This window comes from Dendrobium catenatum, unplaced genomic scaffold (genome assembly GCF_001605985.2).
Source record: "Dendrobium catenatum unplaced genomic scaffold, ASM160598v2 fragScaff_scaffold_1058, whole genome shotgun sequence".
NCBI classification, from domain to species: Eukaryota; Viridiplantae; Streptophyta; class Magnoliopsida; order Asparagales; family Orchidaceae; genus Dendrobium; species Dendrobium catenatum.
The window spans coordinates 732,358-758,110 of NW_021319520.1; the positions used below are offsets into that span (position 1 = coordinate 732,358).

The following is a 25,753-nucleotide window of genomic DNA, read 5'->3' on the forward strand; positions in this document are numbered from 1 at the left end:
AACTCATTAATGTTATTTTAATTTTTAGCTCCAGAATAATTTTAATGTGTGCGCTGATTGTACGGCAATCTATCTCGGTACACGTTCCCATAATAGTTAAATCGAATTAAATTACAGACCAAAACTAAACGGAGAAGCAACCAAATCAAATGCCGCTACCTGTTCGATTCTGTCTTTTTCGACAACCCATTTCATTCGCCAGCAACAAAATTCTTCATTCACGCAAGTCACAGCCACCCAAAATTTCACCTCGCAATTCCCACGCCGGGCCGACATGCATGTCGTTATTTAACTCTTAACGTTCCCGTCTCTTTAAGCAAACGTACCTTCCAGCTACCTTTCTCTTTCCGCAAAATCGCGCAGGACGCGCAGAGAAATTTCCTCATGCCTTTTTACCCTCTCCCAGTATCCCTTCTTCCCCTCTTTCCTTCTTCCTTCTCGCACTGAGAGAAAGAGATAGAGAGAAAGAGGCGCACAGAGATTTTCCCCTTCCAGTATCCCTTCTTCCTTTTCGCGGAGATAGAGAGATGGGATTATTTGCCTTCTTCAGATATCTGTTTGGCTGCTTCAAGCGGCTTTCTTCTGGCGATTCCGGCGGGGTCTCGGCACTTGCCAACGACATCGTCAACTTCGAGATCACATCAAAGGTCGGAATCGATATCTAATTTACTGCTCTGATTGGCTTAATTGGTGTTTAGGTTGTCTGAATTTACTTTGATTTGTTGGCCTGAAGGTTCCCGAACAACTGAGCCGATATGTTGTTTCCTCCAAGAAGGCGCAGGAAAATTGGTAAGTAGAAATTATCACCTTAATTATTGTTGTTTAAGTTAATCCAAACTAATAATATGGGTCAGTAATTCCCCCCTCCCTCAAATGGTGAATTTGGATGCATAACAATATAGTGAGGAAATAATTCTTTCATGAAAATACATAAGCTGAAGTAGGAATGAAATAAGAAAATTAATAACTAGATATTTTAAAAATAGGTTCTGAATTCGTGCAATCCTGATTTTTTTACAAGAATACGTGGGTTATAATTAGATTTTCATATCATGAATATATGAGATTTTCTTATAACGATATATGGTCGATGAGCGGCTTCAATCTTAGAAACAAAATGCAAAATAAGTGTATACGTGAAAAAGTTGGAATAGCTCCAATGAAAAATAAGATTAGAGAGTGACAGACATATAAAATGATGGCCTTTTGATGCTTTGGTTAGGAGAGTAGATGTATTTGTTTTAGCTTATGGTAGAAAGGTAGAGGTAGACCTACAAAGACTTGGCTAGAAAATTTTAAAAATGATATTTTTTAATTAATTTATATAAGAATTTGACTTTTAACAGAACTTAATGGAGATAAATGATTCATTTAGTCGACCCAATACCTAGGGAGTAAAGGCGTACCCCATGAAGCTCAATAATTATGGTGGCAATAGAGTAATATTCGATGGAGGAGTTAATATTAGTATTATATTTCTTAGTACTTAAGGAAATGAGGCTTCAGCAAAGATACATGATGTGAGTTTCAACAAAGATACATGATGTGAGTAGTTAGAGTTAGCAAATCATATTTGTTACATACATCAAGAAAATATGAAGTTGAAGTTGTTGGACTAAAGTTGTAATCAATAGTGCCACACATAGTAGCCATTTGATTATAGTAATCACAGGTTGGATGCTGCAAAAATTTAGATAAATTGTTCACCATAAAGGCTATATCAAACTATATAAGAGCTAAAATTATATAAAATTCTCACCACAACTCTATAATTTATTCGATATATTATTGCATTACCTAAGTGAAGAGTTAGCTTTAATGACATAGTAGGTGGTGCGATTATTGATATGCCATTCGACATCTTATTTTGAGCAGATTAATGTTGAATCGGCATTGAAATCAAATTAGTCCATTTTGGGTGCACAACTTCCACTTTAAATAATGCAATGGCTTAAGAGTCCGATATAGTGTCATTAACCAAAAAGAATGAAAAAAAAAAATTTATATGCCAATGTTAGCAGTATATATATTTGGTAATGAAGTTGTTAATATAAACTAGAAAAAAGATAAAATAATCACCAACATTGAGGACATGAAGAGATGTATCAGCCAAAGAGTTACTTAATAAAGAAACAAGAAGAAATATCATAGCTCATTGTATTAGGCATAAGGTGCTTTCTTGAGCAATAGATGATTTTATTAAGATTGCATACAAATTTAGGATGGTCTCTGTCAATAAAATATGATGGTTGGCCCATGAAGGTATCTTCAAATATATATGGGCCTAGAGAAAGACATTATTGACATTGGCATGCATTACAATGAATATTTCAAAGATAGTAATTGTCAAATATGAGAATAATATTTTAACTATCATCATATGATTGTATAAGTGAGGCTCAAATATATGAGAATATCATTTCATAGGCTTAAGAAGACATAATAATGAAGATAAAAAAAAAGGAATATGTTTTACTTTCATTGCATTGACATGCATTGCAATGGAGAATTAGATAGGCTGATAAATAATATATGTAAGAATTGGGAAAGATATATAATCTAATTTATGATGCCACTCAGACAAAATGATTTTGACATTAAAACTATTTATAGCACCTCACTTTAGTTTGCCTTATCAAAGAATTACCTATGTTGTTGGTCCTTCACATGAAAATCAATTAGTAGGAGCACAATAGATACATGGTCTGAAAGGCAAAACTATTATGTGAAAATAAGGTTATTTTTTTACATTTGGTACATAAAGGACATTATTTAGGAGAAAATTAGGAGAGGTAGAACTATGAGTGAACTTATGCTATCTCCAATCATAACATCATCAAAGCATCATATAAGGTGTGATACAAGATAGTGCTAAAATTAAAGGTAACATTGTGAGAAAGAATCAATGTCAAACCACTAATGGAAGTGGCCAAAGTATTGTTGCCTTGCTTTATGAGCGAAATGTTAATGAATAAAAGTTAATGATACATTGATAGACAATCAATCAAAAGTCGAGGCATCAATTGATAGTGTGACATCGAATGCCACATACTTGTTAGTAGTCAAAAGAAGAGTATATGTTATGAATGTTAATTTTGAGAGTGGCAAAAAGGGAGTAATGCTCAGAATCAAGGTTGGGTACTCTAAACGATAGCTATGGCAGCAATAACATTAGGATAAGGATTGAGATTATGATTCATGTGTTTGTCATTTCCAATTAAATAAGTGCAAGATAATAAATAATTTTCATGCAGCCAACCCCACGTAGTGTGACAAAGGCTTGATGTTGTTATTGTACCAAAATATTTAATATAAAATAGTACATAGATGGATATTGGAATAAAACAATAAAATACCTACATATTTAGAAAATAGATTTTGGATGTATGAGATCCTTATTTTCTTCCTTGCATTAATTTATGTAATCCTAATTTTTCATACTTGGCATGAACCCGTAGTAGGATCATAATATTCTAGCATAAATTCAAATGATCCAAATTTTATTTCGTATCATGAATTCGGAAGTTCATGATTTTCATTTTGGCATTAGCCTATGCGTTTAAATAATAAAAAAATTCATAACATATTCATGCCTTCCTGTAAAATTAACCGAGCATTATTATTTATTCCTTCACATGGGATCCATTATGGAATTTTCAGGTACAATAAACTATTGGAAGAATGGAATCAAGCCAAGACAAAACCAGAAACACTGGAGGAGGCAGCTAGGTTCATAATTCAGACATTGAAGGGTCACAAAAAAGCAGATGTGGAGGGACTCCTTGCTTTCTATAATCTCCCTCAAACTTCTCAATCTTCTCAATCTCCTCCCCCTACAGTAGTCTCAGGAGTTCCACCACCACCTAAGCCCCAAGGAGCAAAATTTGAACTAAAATCACTGCCCGTGCGACATAAACTTTATCCTAAAAATTTGAATTTTAAAATTTAAACTTACAAAATTGAACTTAGAGCTAATCTTTCTTCAAATCGATTGTTTCTTATCAATAGGTCGATCTAAAATCTATAGCAGATGGAGATACGATCAACGTTTACGTGGATACCGCCGACCCAAAAGAGTCGCCTACTGTCCCTCGATCAGTTCGAAAAGCAGCCACTGCAAGAGCCAAGGCTAGAGCTGCTAAGGATTACAAGAAAGCAGACGCTCTGCATAAGATCATAACAGATGCAGGATACAGGTAAAGAGAAGTAACTGCTTCACTTAACCAAGTATTAGTAAGTTATAATCCTTCGGTTCGGTTTATGCAGGGTTGTGAATGGACAAAAAGGTGAAGAAACTCTGGCAAGAAAATATCGCATAAGGCTAAGGTACGAAGAATGAACGTTTTCTGATGTTGATTAGGCTTAATTACTAATGGAAGTAAGCAGGGGAATTGATTCTCCTGAGAGCTCCATGCCTTACGGGACGGAAGCTAAAGAAGAACTTGTGAAGTTAGTACAAGGCAAGCGAGTTAAAGTTTATGTATATGGAGATGATCGATATGGCCGTTGTGTTGGAGATGTATACTGTAATGGTACATTTGTACAGGTCAGTGAGACTTTTTATCATTTCATCATATATATATATATATATATATATATATTATATATATATATATGGCATATTTGAGCATTGAACTACCAGTCAAGTAAATAATGTTTATGACAAATGAAACATAAAATAACAAAAAGTAAGTATACGTTGTTCTCTTCTAAAACAGATTGAAAACCACCTAATGCAGCTATATGCTCTCTCATTAGGATCCTTCATAGTTTAGCATTACTACAATTTTCATAATGATAATAAGCAAATTTATAAATATCTCAATAGAAAAGTAAAATGTAAAATAATAATTGCCTATACTTCTCCTCGTCATCATTATGCTGAAAAAGTTTTCTTACAGGAAAAGATGCTGAGAAGGGGTTTTGCATGGCACTACAATGCTTATGACCAAAGACCTGAGCTCGCAGCAGTAAGTCTAGCGGTACAAGTATATTTCACCATCGTTTTCTTCTCTTATTGGTTTGATAAAATTTCCGTGCAGTGGGAGAAAGAAGCAAGAGAAGCCCGTCTTGGCTTATGGTCTGTAGCTAATCCTGAAAAGCCATGGGAATGGCGAAAAAACAAAAGGAATGGCTCTTGAGGATACCTATTAATGAATAAAAATTATGTCAATGCAAATTGTATCAGAATGAGTTGAAAAATCATTGATTTTATTTTGAGATTAGTGCCCCATATAAAAAAATTGTACACTAGCCTCAACAAATTCAATCATTTTCAAGTTCATCTGATACAATTAGGATATCATTGTACAACTTTTATTCCCAAATAATTCTCACGCCGCAGTTCAAGATGATTGGATACAGTTTCAGAAGCTAGCTGAAGAGCCACTGTACACTGTACAGCGGGAATGTTCTGTATGCTGCAGTAACAAGTTCAATATCACAACTGAATAAAAGCTTAAATTAATAAAAAAAAAAAGATTGTACTGCTGTAATATTGCCATGATAGGGTTATTAAACATTCTGTAAAATTAATAAATAGAGTGAATTTATCTATTATTGTCAAAAACAACTTGGTTCTAACAAGTTTGGAACAGCTAACAACTTTTCAGACCACGATAGCGACATATCTAAACTGAATATTATTCTCACTCCTACAAAGTTTAAGCTGTGGACATAACAAGTCTATAATTTGGAGAAAAATTCTAACACAAAGTTATTAAAGTAAGGATGGACAATCACAGAATTGAGCATTTCAGCTAAGTAAGAAAGCAAAGATTACATATTTATCAACACGATAGGGAGAAAATGACTGCTAGAAAATGGATATCATGTTGTGTATGAAATTCGGTTAATAATGTGCTATGAATTCTGATGAATGAAGGCCGGATAGGGATGGAAAGTTGTACAGGCACTGATGCGCTGATGAACAAGAATTGCCACAGAAATGAACAAGAGTCAACTGCAAATGAAATAAAGAACGAATTAGTGGAGTGATTATTATTAATCCAAGCTGCAACAGGATAAACCAAACTGAACACACAATATATCAACTTGAACCGGTTCCATGTGCATGTTCTATTTCACAATTAGAATCCAGAAAGAAATTACATTGCCTTGCACAACTAGAGCTACTTGAAAACCTAATAGAAATATTATGTCCTTTGTTATTCACTTATAACGGTTTTCTTAAGCCTAATATCCATTCACAGGAATTACATTCGAGATGGTTCAAACGATTATCAGATGAGTTTAACAAACAGTGGCTTCAAGAAAGAGAAGATATATATAAATATTGTGAAAGACACGAGTCTTGAGTTTTGAGTTTTGAATGAGATTACTATCAAGCATAAAAGAAACATAAAAAGAGCCTAATAGACTAGGAACCCAACTATAGGCGATTAGATGTTCCAGCAGTGACGGGTGAACCCTCAAACCTTTCATATATGTAATACAATATCCTTTCTTTTCTCTCTCCAAAAAATGCAGCTACATGTAGTTTTTTTTTTCCTCTGAAGATTAATAATCCAAGTAGATATATATATATATATATATATTTCAAGAGTTGAGACCAGGTTTGTGAAGAATTACTTATGAATTGGCCAAAATCCGATCAATTATTGAAGAGTTCAAAAAAGAGTTGTTCCAAAAAAAAAAGACTATATATATAGACATTGTGCACATAGACAGTGCACGTTCTGACTTCTTGAACATTATTATTAGTAGGCTTATAGAAACATTAAAATATCATATAAACTTTAGGACATTGACGGGAACTTGAATGCAGTAATAATGTAAAAATCACGGATTGATGTCAGATAGTTTAGGACTAACATTTTTTAATACAACTAGGATTATACAAATACAATATATGTAAATTACATAAGGAAAATTATGATTTCTCGATTAAAAACAACCAACTTACTATCTTAAAATGCAAACATTAAATAAAAGAATTAGAAATCAAACAAATACATAATAAAAAATTTAAATCATACAAAATTGAAAAGTAATTATTATTTAATCACCGAAATTAAAATCTCAATTATGTCTAAAACTGGAAGCACTAACATGCCAACAAAAAAAAAATATTAGAAGAAATTAGATCAAAGAAGAAGTTCTAAAGCAAAAAATTCAGATCTAATGGTGGAACAAGAAAATAAGTTCTCCCACTAGAATAGCTTTAAGAATAAGATTTACAAAATTGACTAGCTGAAAGTTGGATTTGGATTCACAAGTCTGTTTTTAATGCCCCCTATGCTCCTCCAAGGTGACTTGGTTGTCTAATGCCCAAGGCACTACTAAGTGTCATTTTAGGTGAGCACATGAGGAAAGTGAGTCAATATAAAATTTCACTTATTTTAATTATAAAGAATGATTTTGAACGGTATACTATGAATACATGTCAATGGTGTGCGCCATGGTGCATGGCATTGTGTAATGCGGCGCACATGCAACGTTATTTGATTGGTGCAGCGCGACACATCAAAATAGTGCGCGCTATTTGTGCCATATATGGGCAATGATGCATGGCGCAAAACGGCTCACTCTATTTTATTAATATGGTATAAACTTCAAATTATAAATTATAATTAATTTTTTTAAGGTTTATATATTAATATCATAATTAATTATTAATTAATTAAACATCAAATTAATAAAATATTAAAAAGTGCTATGCGCCATGGCTCCATGGAAAACTTTGATATGTGGTGCGTCATTCGCCATTGACAAGTATGATACTATGATAGTTATTATAAGAAAATATTTAAATATAATAGGAAAAAATACATTTTCAAATTTAGTGGGCTGGAACAACAAAGTCATGTCAAATGACATGCATATAACAAAGTCTAATAAAGCTCAAAAGTTATGTTTCAAGTTTGAACAATCAAATAAAAGCCTAAATTGATAGCTTCTATAACATAAAGTTAATATAATCTTTGCTACTCCCTATTTCATCTTCTTCACTACCCATACTCTCTTCCCCATCATGAAATTTGCAATCCACCATCTCATAATACATGATTGTGCATGTTTAAAAAAATAATAAAAATGTTGCATCACAAATCAAGTAACATCTTACATCTCACATAAGACAACTTAGTTGATCCACTGCATCAACACCATTGGCTCACTTTACTATAAGCTATTATTAATATTTGTATGGCTTTACTCTTAAGAAATTGGATACAAAATGAGTATATACTTGAATAGGATAGAGTAGCTCTAGTGGAAGATTAGATTAGAGAGAGTGGTCTTAGATGGTTTGGTCACATTAAATGGCATCCTTCCGATGACCCGGTTAGGAGAGTAAATGTATTAGATTTGACTAATTTTAAAAAAGTAGAGATAGATCTAAAAAGACTTGGCTAGAAAATATTAGAAATGACATTTTTTTTATTAGATTTAAATGAGAATTTGACTCTTATCAAGACACAATGGAGAAAAATGAATGATGTAATTGACCCCACATAGTAGGATAAAGGCTTGATGTTGTTGTTGTTGTAAGCTTTATGTTTATTTTAGTCCTTTAGCTCTCTTATGTTTTAGCCAATATTAAAGTTAGTACTTATCTAGCAAATGTCATCTTTACCCTATGGGGATATTAAAATGATAGTAGTCAGATACAGTGTAGGCAACTTTTGACAATTAACAATGATTAATGAATGCAATGTCGGAGAGTTGTTAAGAAATAACAACTACCACATGTGATAACCTTTACTTTTGATATTAGTACTGTAAGTTTTTCTTTTGTAATTTTTAATCTTCTTTTCTTAAGTGTATTTATATCATATTATACTATATACTAGTTGATGCATTTATTAAAAAATACTATAAATTACATATGTTATATTAATTATTTATAAAATATAATATTGTATCCATGGTGTATCGTGGCCCTATCGTGCTTTGTTTATGTCACAGTGTCCATGCCATGCTTCATAGTTTAAAGCACTTGAGCCTCACCTCGTATTGCCTAGGCAACAATCACATAGTTTGCCTATGATAACACTACAAATACATGTTATCCACATTAGCACAAAACTTATAATTGTCATAGTCAGCAGCCAATTTTTTATAAATATCCTCATGCAATTCATATAGAAATGACAAGAGGCTAGTAATAAAATGATACAATATTAATATGCATCCTATGGGATACTAATAATGAACTATAACTAATTCAAAGAAAATAAAATGCTAATGCAATTACAAGCAACCAAGCCACGTAAATATGATGTATCGATATGGATACTTTAGAAAAAGGAACCCAAATGGTAAAAATATAAATTTTGATGAATTATGCATCTTTAGTATTGATCAGATGAATGAAATTTTAAATTTTAGCTTTCTTTTAAAGCATTCATCCTTAACAATTTGCCTAAAATATTCATACCACATAATTCTATTCATGAGGTTCATTTTATTAATTTGCATGCCATTAAACTAAAAATCAAAGACAACCAAAAATAAAAATAAAAATTATTCAATCAAAGAAGTAGCATCTATTTATAAATTACTAGTCTATAGGTTCATAGATATGGTTGGCACAATATCAACTTTTTCTAGTGAATTTAAGCAGTAGTAATTGGTAATCTCGTAAAATAGAAGATTGTAATACATGCCAAAAAATAGTAATACAAGCCAAATCAATTTTATGACATAATTTGTACTCCAATGAAATTCTTGTAACATTCCTATAACATGCAAAAATATCTTTAGTAGTAATTTCAAATAGCAAGCTAACGAATAGGCTATTTGATAGGTACCACTTGAATATTTCAAGTAATTCCTATCGCATATAAACCAAATCACCAATAACCTGCTGTTTTCTATGGGAAAACAGCCACCAAACACCAAAAACAGCGAACAAACGTGAAGAAAACTGAGAGAAATTGAGGGAAATTATTGTAGATTGCAAAAACAACGAACCCATACAATGATCCTCTATTCGAGAGGAGGATCCACTATCCCAACGCTCTCTAGATGAAAATCTAGAGCCCAACGACCTCTCCCCGTAGCCTTTCTCCCGAACACAAGCAATAATCAAGATGAAAAACTAAAACCTAGGTTAATTCCCTCTTAATACAATCTAATTCAAAACAAAAGTAAAAGGACATCTCTACCCTTCATTCTCCCTCCAAAAACACTTAAATTTCATTTGAATTGCTAGTGGACCCCACCCCAAGCCCCTTCTTTTCTTCAGCCTGCTCCCTGTTCCGCTTCCGCCTGGAGAAGACCCGGACCGGCCTAACATTACCCCCCTCCCAAAGTACCACCTTGTCCTCAAGGTGGAAAGCAGGAAACTGCTCTGCAATCCTCTCCTGTGACTCCCAGGTGGCCTCATAGTCTGGGAGGCCGCTCCACCTAATCTTCACCTCCTTTTTCCCCTTCTCATTGATGCGCACTCCTTCTACCGCTAGAGGCTCCAATGTCACTTCCATGTCCTCCCTCAATGTGCTGGGCAGCTGTGGGCTCACTTCATGCTCCCCCACCACTCTCCTCAACTGTGAGACATGAAAAACGGGATGTATTCTGGCTGTTGGAGGAAGCCTCAATCTATAGGCTACCTCTCCAATTCTCTCCTCCACTTCAAAAGGGCCAAAATATCTTGCTGCAAGTTTCTCATTTCTCCGTTGGGCCATAGTCCTCTGTCGGTATGGTCGGAGCTTCAAGTAGACCTTGTCCCCAACTGCAAACTGTATATCTCTCCTTTTGCTGTCCGCCTGCTTCTTCATAAGTTGCTGGGCTCTAAGTAAATGCCTCTTGAGCTCTTCCAACACCTGATCTCTTTCCTTCAAATGCTGATCCACTGCAGATACTGGAGTACTACTATGGCTGTAGTGTACCAAATGTGGGGGTCCCTCCCACATAACACTTTAAAAGGTGTCATCTTAGTCGCCGAGTGAAAGGAGGTATTGTACCAGTATTCTGCCCAAGCTAGCCATTTGGCCCACTGCCTTGGTGTTTCAGACACGAAAGACCTCAAGTATGTCTCCAAGCTCCTATTCACCACCTCTGTCTGCCCATCAGTCTGTGGATGGTAGGCTGTGCTCCTCTTCAATACTGTTCCCTGCATCCTAAATAGCTCCCTCCAAAAATGGCTCAGGAACACCTTGTCCCTATCAGAAATAATAGACTCTGGTACCCCATGCAGGCGGACTATCTCCCTCACAAATGCTGCTGCTACAGACACCGCTGTGTACGGGTGTCTTAAGGGAATGAAATGAGCATATTTGCTCAGCCTGTCGACCACTACAAGTATAACTGTGTAGCCTTCAGATTTTGGGAGCCCATCAATGAAATCCATAATAAACTCCTCCCAAACCTTCTCTAGTAGGGCCAGAGGCTGTAGTAATCCCCCTGGTGCCATTGTTAGGTACTTGCTCCGCTGAAAGATATCACACTTCGCCACCATCTCCTCTACATCTTTCCTCATCCCCTTCCAGTACAACTCAGCGGCTAACCGACTATAAGTTTTTTGCACTGCTGAATGCCCTCCTATGACACTCCCATGAAACTCCTGTAGCAGCTGGGGAATATGGATGGAAGACCTTGGAATCACACTCCTTCCCTGATAGTACAATCTTTCTCCTACAACTGAGTAGCCTGGGTGGCTGTTCCCATCTAATAACACCTCTTCTTTGATTTTTCTTAGTTCCTCATTCTGAATGCTCTCCTCTTTGATGGCTCCCCAATCTATCAATACTGGTACTGATACAGCAATCCCCTGTACCTCCCCCATACAGCGTGATAAGGCATCCGCTGCCTTATTCTCGAGTCCCAGCCAATAGTGGATCTCAAAATCATATCCCAGCAGCTTGGACAACCACCTCTGATGCTCCTCTGTGACCATCCTCTGCTCTAACAAGTACTTCAGGCTCCTCTGATCAGTCCTGACAATAAAGTGTCTGCCCAATAAGTAAGGTCTCCACTTCTGGATGGCCAGTACAATAGCCATCAGCTCTCTCTCGTAGACAGACTTCAACCTAGCCTGGGACGACAGTACCTGACTGAAGTAAGCTATGGATCTGTGGTTCTGCATCAACACTGCTCCCAATCCATAGCCTGAAGCATCTGTCTCCACCACAAATACTTGATTGAAGTCTGGCAGAGCAAGCACTGGCACTGTCGTCATGGCCTTCTTCAGCTTCTCAAAAGCCTCTGAAGCTGCTTCTCCCCATAAAAAGTTGTCCTTCTTCAACTGCTCTGTCAGTGGCCACGCTATGGTGCTGTATCCCCTCACGAACCTCCTGTAGTAGCCTGTCAATCCCAAGAATCCTCTGAGCCCCTTCAAGGTCTTGGGTTGAGGCCATGCCAGCATTGCCTCTATCTTGGACTGATCTGCAGCAACTCCCTCCTGGGATATCACATGCCCCAGGTACTCCACCCGTGCCTGAGCGAAGTCACACTTCTTGAAGTTGGCCTTCAGCTGATGCTCCCTCAGCACACCCAACACCACTCTCAGGTGCTCTAGGTGTTCCTCCTCAGTCCTGCTATAGATTAGAATGTCATCAAAAAATACCAACACAAACCTGCGGAGGTGTGGCTTGAAGATCCGGTTCATCAAGGCCTGGAATGTGGCAGGTGCGTTGGTGAGGCCAAAAGGCATCACCAGAAACTCGTAGTGGCCCTCATGAGTCCTGAAGGCCGTCTTCTGCACATCTTCCTTCCTCATCCTGATCTGATGGTAGCCCGACTTCAGATCAACTTTGGTGAATAAAGCTGCTCCATGTAACTCATCCATCAACTCGTCACATCTGTGCTACCCAACTTCAGGGGTAGGAAGTCCTCTACCACCCTGATCTCCTGTAGCCTCATCTCCACCCCTTTGCAGATCCCAGTGCTGGACTCAATCTTTCCTGTCCCCATCATCACCCCATAACTGCCTGTCTCAGTAGGCTCCATCCCTAGCTCCTCCGCCACCTGGGTGGATATGAAATTGTGGGTTGCCCCACTGTCAATCAGGACCACTACCTCCCTCCCAAGGATCTTCCCATTCACCTTCATCGTATGGCTAGGAGTAAATCCCAACACAGAATTGAGGGAGACCTCGGCTACTTCCAACTGGGGATCAATCTGCTCCTCATCAGAATCATCACACTCTTCAGGCGCCTCGTCTATATAGACGATGAGAGCCCGAAGGGCGCGATCCTTGCATCTGTGCCCTGGAACAAACTTCTCCTCACATCTGAAACAAAGGCCCTTGGCCCTCTTCTCCTGCATCTCTTCCTCAGTCAATTTCTTGAAGCTTCCAGCAGATCTGGTCACCCCGCTCTTCTCCTTTCCACTCTCCCTAGGGAAGCTAGGGCTTGGCCCTTTTGGAGCCAAGTAAGTGGTGGTTGTTCTGGTGGGCCCTCCTGAGTGCGTGTTCCTCCAAGTTCGGGCATTGGTCTTCTGGTTCTCCACCAGCTGAGCTAACTCCATTGCCTCCCTCAGATCTCTTGGTCTCATGACCTTCACCACATCTCTAATTTCTGGTTTGAGGCCCTTCATAAAATTCCCCCCCAAAGTACTGTTTGAAAGGCCCTCCATGTCTCCCACTAAACTCTCAGATTTCTTCTTGTATTCTTCCACTGTTCCCTCTTGAGTGAGGGCGTAGAACTGTTCTGATATCTCCCATGGGCTACTCCCCCTGAATCTCTCCCTCATAGCCTCCTTGAAGTCCCTCCAGGACCTCACCGGTTCCCACTTATCCATGCACTTGAACCAGGCAAATGCCGCCCCTTCCAAGCACATACTAGCAGCCATCAATCTCTCCTCCTCCATCAAGCCGTTCACTGCAAAGTACCTCTCTACCTTGTGGATCCACTCATCCACATTTCCCTCCTCGAATACTGGCATTTTCAACTTCCTAGCCCTCGTGTCCACCCCGTATGCCCTATTCCCCCCATGGCCTCCTCTGTCCCAAGTTATGGGGTCTTCCCAAGTTCCTCTTTCTCCATATCGGGGCTCATCCTCCCTCCTTGGCCGCCGGTAGCCATCTTCCCCTCGTGCCCCGCCATGGTGGTTATAGATCCCCCACGGCCGGTCCAATGGGTCGGGCCTCCGACGTCGCCAATCATCTTCTCTTCCTTCTCGGAAGTCTCTCCTTCTGTCATGTTCTTCCCGCCTGATGGACTCCCGAGGTGGCATCCTCCCGTTGCTGTCAAGCAGTTCCACCTCCTCTTCCTCTTCTGGATTCACCTTCTCCTTACCCCTGCTCCCACTACCTTCTCCTCTTTCCTCCGCTGGCACCGCCCGTGCTTGACCTTCCAACAACTTCTTCATCATCTCCTCCAAGGCCATGAATTTCCCTTCCACATTCTCGCTAAATGTGGCCATCTTCTCCTCCAGATCCGCCTTAAGTTGACCTATCTCGGTCTCCAAGACTTCTACCCGCTTAGATGCCATGGGAACCAACGAGATGCCTCCGGATCCACCAGAAATCTGCAAAAAACTGCAGCGAAACAGTGGAAAAAAAACAGCCCTCCACCGCCCGGATCTCGCTCTGATACCAATCTGATAGGTACCACTTGAATATTTCAAGTGATTCCTATCGCATATAAACCAAATCACCAATAACCTGCTGTTTTCTATGGGAAAACAGCCACCAAACACCAAAAACAGCGAACAAACGTGAAGAAAACTGAGAGAAATTGAGGGAAATTATTGTAGATTGCAAAAACAACGAACCGATACAATGATCCTCTATTCGAGAGGAGGATCCACTCTCCCAACGCTCTCTAGATGAAAATCTAGAGCCCAACAACCTCTCCCAGTAGCCTTTCTCCCGAACACAAGCAATAATCAAGATGAAAAACTAAAACCTAGGTTAATTCCCTCTTAATACAATCTAATTCAAAACAAAAGCAAAAGGACATCTCTACCCTTCATTCTCCCTCCAAAAACACTTAAATTTCATTTGAATTGCTAGTGGACCCCACCCCATGCCCCTTCTTTTCTTCCGCCGGCTCCCTGTTCCGCTTCCGCCTGGAGAAGACCCGGACCGGCTGGGCCGGATTAGGTTGGGCCGGTCCAGGTTGGACCGGCCTAACACTATTCCACACAAATCTGCCAAACTTCAAGTAGTTAGGCTCCAACAAATTTAATATTTAATAATTATTTATATATCTTTGAACTTGATGACATCTAAAAGAAACTAACTTGATCTCACACTGACCCAAATAGATCATCCTGATATTAGGATACTAAATACATCCTTTTAGCAAAGCCATCATCATAGGCATATTTCAAACTACAAAAATTATAAACTAAAGTAAAATAAACCAACTAAATGAAAATAAGCTTGCACATACCATTGCTTGATATGACGCTTTCAATAAGAATAAGCTTGCAACTCATAATCTTGGACAAATTCGACTCTAATGAATTTAACATGTGATACTTAATCAAATAAATCAAGACATAGATTTTGTATTTTTTTGCCAAATAAAACATGGATCGCACAGATAGGTCTCACTTATGAATAAGATATTTTTGGAATCCACAACTAGCAGTAGACATAATCTTATTATCCGGAAAAACTTCAGAAATAAGTTATAAAAAATATTTAATACGAGGGTTGGATTTGAATTTATAAGGAGATGAAACAAGGCCTTCTTAAAAAAAAAAAAAGGACCTTCTTGAATTTAATCGTACCACTACCATGTTTAAACTCAACCACCATTATTAAAGGCATAAGGTTCCCTCAAGAAACCACTAGGTGCCATCCTAGCTAGGCGATCACCCGAGCAAAGCAAGATAATAAAAAATTTCACCTATTTCAATTATGAGAAATATTTCTAGGAAATATAATATAATAATTATCACAATACGATTTTAAAATGTAGCAAGAAAAGAAATACATTTTCAAATTCTATGGCATTCCAAAAAAACAAACAAAACCTGAAATTTTGATAACAAAAACTTCTTCAATAGTTTGATGTTAAACAAAACTGTAAAGACGCTAAAAAACTAACTTATGCGGAGTTTCCATTGTACTGGTTGAGAATAAGAAGATGAAGGAATTGATGCGTGGAAAACTTAATCCATCAATTAGACGAATACATAATGCACATCTTGGATCATGAGAGATTTAATAATAGGATAGCTTTGTATATCATTGGAGATGCACATTTTTTAATGATTTAAAAAGAGTAGATGGTGTCGGTCACTCTACATATAAGTTAGTGTGTACTTCATTAGTTTGTTTGATGATAATGAATGGTAGCAAACATTAAATGAAGCTTTCTCTTAGGCATCTGAAAAATAGGCTGTTTGCATTCATACTCATTTAAGCTGGGATGACTGATCCTAAGGATAAATATATGAAAAACTTATCAAAAAACATGAAATTCTTAATACAAAAATAATTGAGAAATTGAAATGAATTAATTAGTAAAAAATCAATTAAGAAAGCAACACATCCTGCTTAAAAAAAAAAAAATTGTAAAACAATGAAAGTCAATATAAGTTGGAAATAGTGCTCTAACATCAAATATGATCATATATTAAGGTGTGGTGTGGAAGGCTTATGGCACTGATGGAAATCTAAGAGGAGATAGAGTTTCTATGGAGTAATTGAGAAGATTATGTTGATTCTCCTAATATTTCCAAGAGGAGAGGGGATAGTCTGTGGTTATTATACTTGGAACTAGTCAAATATCATCCCAGCCATCTCAGCCGTCCCATCACTCTTGATCTAATGGTCAACATGAGGATCTGTGGGAGGCTGACCTGGATCACGCCATCCTTCCATATTTGAGTGGCTGATTAAGGAAAAATTATATTAATAAAATTATGCATTATTCTATAAATATTTGTTTCCTTATTAAGATATATTGTATAAATTTATAAATAGTGAGAGTTTAATGCAATAAAATTAAGCCTTCTGCGTGCGTGCATGCCCGACACATGTTGGAGGGGAGGGGGGGGGAGCGAGTTTTCTCTCGTGTGTGCCTTGAGTCGATCGTGTATCTACTCCCTGATATCCTATCTATAGCCAACGCAACCTTCATTGTTGTACTGCATCTTGCTGGCTTGATTGATATAGCCTTCATCACTACCCTTTGAAGTCGCAATATCTGGAGCTAATTCCTTACAAATCTTTGATATGGAGGACTCCATGGTGCAACAAGGAAGAGGACGCTTCCAAAATATGCAACTTCCTATCACTTAAATGGGAGTAATTACTTGAAGTGGCTCAATTTGTAAATACCTACTTGAAAGGGAAAGGAAAGATGAATCACCTCACTGGGGTAAGACAAAAAAAAAGAGATCCTAATTTTTGGGCATCGGATAAAGTGAACTTTATGATTATGTCATGGTTTAAAATTGCGCAATATGAGGCTCGCCTTTGCGCAATATGAGGCTCGCCTTTGCACAATTTCAGTAAAAAACGCCTCGATGCTTACGCCTCGAGTTTTTTTTTATGAGGCTTGCGCCTCAACTTGGTTGAGGCCCGCCTTGCCTCACTGGCATGAGGCTTATGCCTCACGCTATATATATTAAAACTGACATAAATCTTGAAGTAAATGCCCGACATTGGACTCTATAGGAGAGAAGGAAGGGGAGAGAGCTATTCACCATAATGATGATTCAAATGAAGAACCCCTTAGTGATGACAGTGCTGATGACTTATGAGTTCTTATGTGATATATCATTGCTATTTATTTTTGGAAATTCGAATTATATGTTAATGAAAAGAATACTGGGATTTGGGAAAGATAGAATTTTGAGTTGAACTATATTTCATGTTGTCTTATTATTGAGATATTTTGATTTCACTTCATATCTTATGTTTTTTTATGTTTTATATTAAATCACTAATTAGTATATAAAAAAATTATTATTTTATGTTCACGCAATCTTTTGATTTTGAAACTTACGCCTCAAAACGCCTTGAGGCTTACGCTTTGCCTCACGAATGAAAAACGCCTCAATACCTGAATATGCAATTTTAAACATTGGTTGTAGAATTCCATGACTCTAAAAATTAGTGATACTTTCATGTTACTATCTACTGCAAATGACATATGGGATGTCATTAGGCAAATATTCTATTCTCAAAAGCTCAGGATGCAGCTCAAATATTTGAAATTAAGGTCAAGGTGGAAAGCACAAAATAAGAAAGCAAGAATGTGACTGAATATGCCACTCTCCTTCAAGGCATGTGGCAAGAACTTGATCACTATAGATATATAGAGACCAAGTGTCCAGAATTGTTGCTATCCTGAAAATATTTATTGAGAAAGATAGAGTTTATGACGTTTTTGCAGTATTAAATACGGAATTTGACCAGGTTAGAGTTCAAATCATTGGCAAAGAGGAACACCATTAAATATTTCTTTCATTCGTGCTGAAGAAAGCCAACGAGGGGTGATGCTAAAACCAAATGTTGTTGAATGTTCAACAATGATGACAACCAAAGAGACATTATAGAAGGAAAGATGTCAGGATTCTTCAAAACCTAAAGACAATAAAGACTCCCTTTTGTGCAACTATTACAAAAAATCAAGAGACACAAAAGAGATCTATTGGAGTTACATAGAAAGTTCCCAAGGAGTGGAATAAAAAAATGGGACAAAAAAGGACATCACAAGCTAATACTATAGTAAGTCAGCCCAACCCAAAATTACAATCCAACTTCAAAAAGCTCAACAAAGAAGATATTAATAGGCTAAAATAACTCCTGATATCATTTGACAAATTGTCTGCATCTTCTTCTCTTACACTTTCATGTAAGTTTCATATATCCATCAGATTAAGTGTTTCTATAAAGCATTTGAAAGGTTTATGGATCATTGACACAAGAGCCATAGGTCATATAAAACATTCCATTACTCACTTCATCAACTACTCTCCTTGCCCGAGGGATAAAAAAATCATCACTGTTGATGGTTCTCTTACCACACTAGCAAGCCAAGGAGACATACCCTTATTTTCCACTCTAAAAAATATGCTCCATATACCTCAATTAACCACAAACTTAATATTCATATAAAAACTTATCAGTGCCCATAAGTACCAAGTCCTATTTAACCCTATTTATTGTTTATTTTAGGACTAGGGATTGAGGAAAAAGATTAGACTTATTAAGGAGAAATATGAACTGTACTACATGGAAGAGCAGAACAAATCCACTAATATTAATAATAATTATTCTATATTATCACTATGACACTATCTAATAAAAAATCTACTATATGGCTTCATCATTTTAGATTTAGGACATCATCCATCTTTTAGATGTCTTAAAAAACATGTATCCAAACTTTTTTATGAAATGAATCATTTCACTATGAAACCTATGAGTTAGCTAAGCAAAGATGAGTTTATTTCCCAAATAAAGATTGAGAGATGTCATACTCCTTTCTAACTTATTCATAATGATATCTAAGGACTCTAAAAAAATCCTAACATCTCAGGGCCCGATGGTTTGTATACTTCATTGACGACTACATTCTAGTTTCTTGAATATTTCTCCTAAAAAATAAATCCGATGTTAGCAATATCCTCCCCAATTTCCACACTATAATCCATAACCAATTCGGAGTAAAAATAAGAAAATTTTGTTCCGAACAATGCCAAAGATTACTTTAACCAAACACTATCCTCCTAATTTAAAAAAAAATGTATCATTCATGAATCTTCCCGCATTCACACCCTACAAAAAAAATGAAGTTGTAAGAAAAAAGAGACTACCTTCTTGCCTCCACCCATGTACGTCTATTTCATCACAATGTACCAAAATTTCATTGGGAGGAAGCCCTTCTAACTACCATATATCTCATAAACTGATTACCTTTAAAAACCTTGGGACTAAAAACACCAATGAATATCATATCCTCTGTTTACCCTGAAGTCTGAATCCATAATAACCTCACACCCAGAATCTTGGGGTGTACTACTTATGTTCGCATTCATAGTCAAAATAGAGAAAAATTAGATCCAAGAGCACTCAAGTGTATCATTGTTGGATATTCATACACCCAGAGAGGTTACAATTGTTATCACCCTTCCACCAAGAAAATTCTTGAATCTATTGACGTCACTTTTGACAAATAAAAATCCTATTTCAACAAACCTCATCTTCAGAGGGAGATTGAAACTCAGAAAGATGAGGAAAATAAGCTTGCCCCCCTTAACCAACAAGCTCCACCTTAAATCGATCCACCCAAACCTGAAACCAAAGATGACTAGAAATGATAAAAAGAAGAAAGTGATTCTAAGAAAATATCATGCCAAGGAATTTGATATCATAGAAGTTGGAATATTGAAATATTTTATAAGAATTGAACTGGCCTACTCTAGCAAAGGAGCCTTCATTTCATAACATAAATACATTACAGATCTTTTTAAAGAAACAGATAAACTAGCTTGTAAACTAACATCAATACCAGTAGAACTAAATCTCAAATTGAGGGAAGCTAAAAAGGATCCATATGTAGATAAGGAAGTGTACTAGAGGATTATGAAAAAATTGATCCACCTTTCCCACATCATACCATATATAGCATTTGTTGTAAGTATTGTCAGCCAGTTTATGCAGAATCCAAAGTAGACTCACAAAGCAATAGACAAAATACTGCACTACCTCAAGAAAAATCTAGGAAAGGGGATTCTCATTATAAGAGAATGTGGAATAACCCCATCAAGCTTATACTGATGCAGATTACATAAGATTACCAGTAAATAGACGATCTACCTCAAGATACTGCACATTCCATAGAGAAAATCTAATTACATGGATGAGAAAGAAACAAAATGTGATGCTAAGATCTAGTACTGAGGAAAAGTTTAGAGCTATGGCCTTAGGTATATATGAGCTACTATGGATAAAAATGATTGTAGAAAACCAAATAATCAAGTGGGAAGGATCCATGAAATTACACTGTGACAACAAATCAATAATCATCATAGCTCATAATCCAATTCAGCATGAGAAGACCAAGCACATAGAAGTGGATAGACATTTCATAAATGAGAAATTGGATAGTAGACTTATTTGCATTTACTATGTCTCATTAAAAAGTCAACTTGTAGACGTTCTTATCAAATGACTTGATAACTCTACCTTTCTGGACTGATTACCAAGCTAGAGAGGGGGCGTCAAAAATCGTCCCAGTCATCCTAGCCATCCCTTTCCTATTGATATCATGGCCAGCATGGGGATCCGTGGGATGCTCACCTGGATCACGCCAATCTCCTTTCTTATTTGGGTGGATGATTTAGGAAAGATTATATTAGTACAATTATGCATTATTCTGTAATTATTTGCTTCCTTATTAAGATATTTTGTATAGATCTATAAATAGGGAGAGCCTTATGCAATAAAATTAAGCATTTCTTCTCTCCAATTTTCTGAATTTTATAGAACTTATGTATTGATTTGATTGAACCCTAGATGGCATGCTGAAGAGAAAAAGAGTGAGGCTCGAGTAGGCCTATTGAGTGAGATATGGAGAGTAAAAAGAAAATAATTCAGTTGCTTCAAATGTCACATCCTAAGGCCTCCAATATATTAAAATATTAGTCAATTCATGTCTATCACCAACCCTAACTAATTATATCAATTAAGAAACCCTTTTCCTAAATATCCTAACAATCATTAAAATTCATAACTCAAGGGGATATTTTCTTGCATCTCCTAAAAGTGTGGACAAGCATGTAGAAATAAATGGAGAAATTTAATGTGATAATATTGGATAGTTGTTTTATTCTTTCCACTTAACTTCCTATCTCCCCTCTCCTTGGCCGCCCTTCCTTATCTAAAAATTTAGATTACAATTCTTGTAATTAAGTCCTTTCTTTAATCATATTTGTAAACCAATCCTTCCACGATTAATAATGCAAAGATTTTAAGGGCCTCTTGGACTAAAATCTATAAGGAAACGAATAAGGGTATTCATAAATTTTTTAAGGCTATAAGAAATCACATTAATTTATTTTCCAAATAAATTCATCAATAGTATACAAACTAGTGTTATGGCATTACCTATATTCATCTTTGCTCCAACATTTTCATAAAAGCACCTTGAACAAATCTTGCGATCATGCTTCCAAAACAAAATTCTAATCCCATAAATGCTCCCATGCACATACGTCAACATTCTGCAACTTCATAGATATCCACCATTGCTATCATACCTCAAACATATGTGCAAAGAATGCAGCATAAATCATAAAAACAACAACATCAAGCTTTTATCCGACAACGTGTGGTTGGCTACATGAATCCTTTTTCTCTATTATGTTATGTTAATAGTCAAATTTTTATTTAAATCTAATAAAACAAGTCATTTCTAATATTTTCTAGCCAAGTCTTTTTAGGTATACATTTACCTTTCTTAACATAGGTCAAATCTAATACAACTACTCTCCTAACTGGGTCATCAGAAGGTTGACAATTTATGTGCCCAAATAAGCTAAGGCGACTCTCTTTAATCTTATATACCACTAGAGCTACTCTAACCTTCTCACCTACATACTCATTTTGCATTATGTCTCTAAGAGTGAAGCCACTCATCCACCAAAAAATACTCATCTTTACAACACATAACTTCATACTTCTCCTTTAATGGCCATCATTCTGCGCCATAAAGAATTGGAGGTCTCATCACCATCTTATAGAATTATCTATTAAGCTTGAGGAGTACTTTTTTATCACACAACAGACTCGATGCATTCCTCTATTTCAACCATCCAACTTGAATTCTACTAATAATATCCTCATCTATTTCCCCATTGCTTTGAAACAATAGGTCCAATATATCTAAAATGTATAGTCTTATTAATGACTTGATCACCTAAAGTCATAGTCCCCCCACTAGATCTATTACAACTAATATTACACTTCATGAATTCAGTTTTACATCTACTCAAATGAAAACCTTTACAATCTTAGGTTGACCTCCATAATTCAAGTTTTCCTTCAATTCCCTCTCTAGTTTGTAAACAAGAAGAATATCACCAGTAAAAGGAATACACCAGGGTACATCATCTTGTAAATGTCTAGTAAGAACAACCATGATTAAAGCAAAAAGATATGGGTTGAATTAAAATAGGAAAATACTTGGTCAAACCACCTTGTGTTTGAGCATAAGTAACTACTCCTGCATACATATCCTTAATGACATGAATATAAACATTATTAACTCCTTTCTTCACTACAACTCTCCAAAGCACTTATCTTGGAACTTTCACATATGCTTTCTTTAAATTAATAAATATCATATGTAGATATTCCTTTTTCTCTCTATACTTCTCCATCAAAGCTCTCAATAAATGTATATTTTCCTTAGTAGACCTACCCAGCACAAATCCAAATTAATTTTGAGAAACATTAGTATCATTTCATAACCCATGCTCAATATCTCTCTCCTATAGTTTAAATGTAGGACACACTAACTTAATTCTTATATAATAAGCACACTCTTTTGCATCACCTTTATTCTTAAAAATAGAAATCAACACACTTCTTCTCCATTCATCTTATATCTTCTTAGTCTTCAAAATAAAATTAGAAAGTTTTACTTATAAACATAACACCTATTGAATAACCTTAACTTGAAAAGGAATAGAAGTTTTTCAATAAATTATTTTATACCACATTTTTTTAATAGAATAATTTTTTTAGAAAGTGTTTTTTAGAAATAACTTTTTTTTATTAAATTTAAATGAGAATTTGACTCTAACATAACACAATAGAGAAAAACGATTCATTTAGCCGACCCCACATAATCGGATAAAGACTTTATGTTATTGTTGTTATTTATTTTTTAGAAATTGGGATTCCAACAAACTTCTTAACAAGGACCAGAATGCACAATCCATTTGGTTGCTCAAAGCTCCTTATGGGAATTATTCTTCATAAAGTCATGACAATGCACTAGAAAATACAATCATTGTGAGTGCCTATGTGCACTTATGTTTGTCCGTGAAATGCCTTCTTTTTTCTAGCAAGAAGAATTTTTTTTTTATTTTTAGTCACTTTGTTTGGAATCAAGGCTAAAGATGCATTCCCCTTTAACAAGGGGCGCCGACCCACCAACTCCTGAGGGGATAAATATACAAGGAAACCAAAGCATTAATGTGAATCTGAAAGGCATAATATTATTTACCATCTCTTTCTGACCAATCTACCAAAACAAGTAACTTACATTAGCAAGTAAATTCAATAGAAAAATGAAACAAAAAATGATCGATTTTATCCACCATTAAAAAGTTCGATCTTGATCAAACACATGTATGGCCCATTACACTAAATTATCAGGATTATATATTCTTTAACCCGAAAGGTATAGCAGTATATTTACCATCTCAAGCATACTACTTAACCAGAACAAGTCATCAACATTAGCAAGTAAAATTCAATAGAAAACTAAAACAAAAAATGAGTGATCGCATCCACCATTTAAAAGTGCAGTCTTGAATCTTGATCAAACATGAATACCCCCTTATATAAAAGCATCAATATTATAAATTTTGTAAATATTTAACAACTCTCTAGTCTGTAGTTTCCTAATATTCATGTTTGACTCGGTTAATGATAACACTCGCAATAAAAACGGTAGGGTTGGTCATGCAAAGCAAATGAAAAGTGCATTTTGATTAGAACTTTAGCAAGAAAAATGAATCAATTAAAATTTTAATAAAAGTTCAATGCCATATAAATAATATAAATCTTTTTTATTTGAAATTTGACAAAAGCACAATAATACAAACACAGAGGATAGACCCAAATCAACAGTAGGCTGTCTACAGTGTGAGTTGGAGATCACTGTAAATTACAGGACATAGTTCAATTTAGGAAAACAACCATCAATTCAGAGGGGTAAGTCTGCTTACACACACCCTACCAAAGAAACTCGTGAATAGTCTCATGCACTGGGAAAACCCTTTTCTTTCTTTTAATGTAGTACAAACTTACCCCCAAAGTAGTCCATCCATGTGAAACAGAATTAGCTCTTCTCCATGCTAGTCTCATCAGAATCTGAATCACTAGCATTATAACCTGAAATAAAAATATTGCCAGCAAGATGAATGATGCTCCTAACTCGGGGAAATTGTAAAAGAAATACAACAAATAGCATTTCTTCTAATTTTTTAAATTATAGTATAAGAAATGTAGCCTGCAAGAAGCTCTAACCTGGATGCTTCTCGCTAACCTTCCAAACGGAAGAACGGTGCCTTGAAGCTTTCGTAAACCATGCATTAGCCTAAGAAGCAAATTAAACACGAGGTTAGAAGGGGCAAAAGATTTAGAAGGGGATAAAAAAGCAGCAGTAATAATATGAAAAGAAAACGAAGAATCTTATTAAGATTATTATTTACTAGATTGGTCAAAGAAACAACTGAACAAACAAAATGTATTTTCGTCATCATCACCAGCATCCAAACTTGGGGCAGCTATATAATTTCTCCTTCGCATCCAAGCCCAAGCTTGAAACAATTTTTATAAATGGTTGTCCACCTGATATGAACCAATAACCATCAACCTTTCTTACCAAATCTAAATACCTTCAATGGCATTCAAAATCCAAGGGAAAACAAGATACAATTTGTCCACTTCGAGAAGGACAAGGTCTCCCACTATAAACCCTAGAAAAACAAGAGAAAGAAACTAAGGAGGCTAAGAGAAAACTCAAATCTTGCATAACCCTAGAAATCCCCCCTTAATCCCTACTTATAGCAAGCAAAAGACCAAACCAAACCCACTAGTGGGCTGCCCAAGCTGAACCGCACAGCTCAGGCCAGACCCGAGCCA

General features: G+C 36.2%; 2 protein-coding genes across 3 annotated transcripts in view; one reads left to right on the forward strand and one right to left on the reverse strand.

Moving 5' to 3' along the window:
- The first annotated feature begins 316 nt into the window (after nt 1-316).
- Nucleotides 317-5,554, forward strand: LOC110113012 (probable staphylococcal-like nuclease CAN1). The gene is made up of 8 exons (XM_020845423.2): nt 317-647; nt 734-789; nt 3,661-3,904; nt 4,009-4,196; nt 4,267-4,326; nt 4,387-4,546; nt 4,902-4,970; nt 5,043-5,554. The coding sequence occupies exons 1-8, from the start codon at nt 528-530 to the stop codon at nt 5,139-5,141; spliced, it is 996 nt and encodes a 331-aa protein (XP_020701082.1). The 5' UTR covers nt 317-527; the 3' UTR covers nt 5,142-5,554.
- Nucleotides 5,532-25,753, reverse strand: part of LOC110113022 — a 23,107-nt gene continuing 2,885 nt past the window's right edge. Inside the window, exons 2-4 of one of the 2 annotated variants that reach the window (XR_002305107.2) lie at nt 25,136-25,205; nt 24,841-25,000; nt 5,532-5,962 (exon numbers count right to left, since the gene is read on the reverse strand). Coding sequence is in view for 1 of the 2 variants with exons in the window: in XM_020845434.2 (XP_020701093.1) it covers nt 24,948-25,000; nt 25,136-25,205 (123 nt within the window). In the remaining variant the exon portion in view is untranslated. The remainder of the gene's footprint in view (nt 5,963-24,840; nt 25,001-25,135; nt 25,206-25,753) is intronic. The other variant, XM_020845434.2, reaches the window with a different exon arrangement.

Excerpts from the sequence above, each read along its gene's own strand:
- LOC110113012 (XM_020845423.2), top strand. The coding sequence starts at position 528 with ATGGGATTATTTGCCTTCTTCAGATATCTGTTTGGCTGCTTCAAGCGG. Across the intron at positions 3,905-4,008 it reads TTGAACTAAAATCACTGCCC|GTCGATCTAAAATCTATAGC; the intron begins GTGCGACATAAA and ends TCTTATCAATAG. Across the intron at positions 4,547-4,901 it reads GTAATGGTACATTTGTACAG|GAAAAGATGCTGAGAAGGGG; the intron begins GTCAGTGAGACT and ends GTTTTCTTACAG.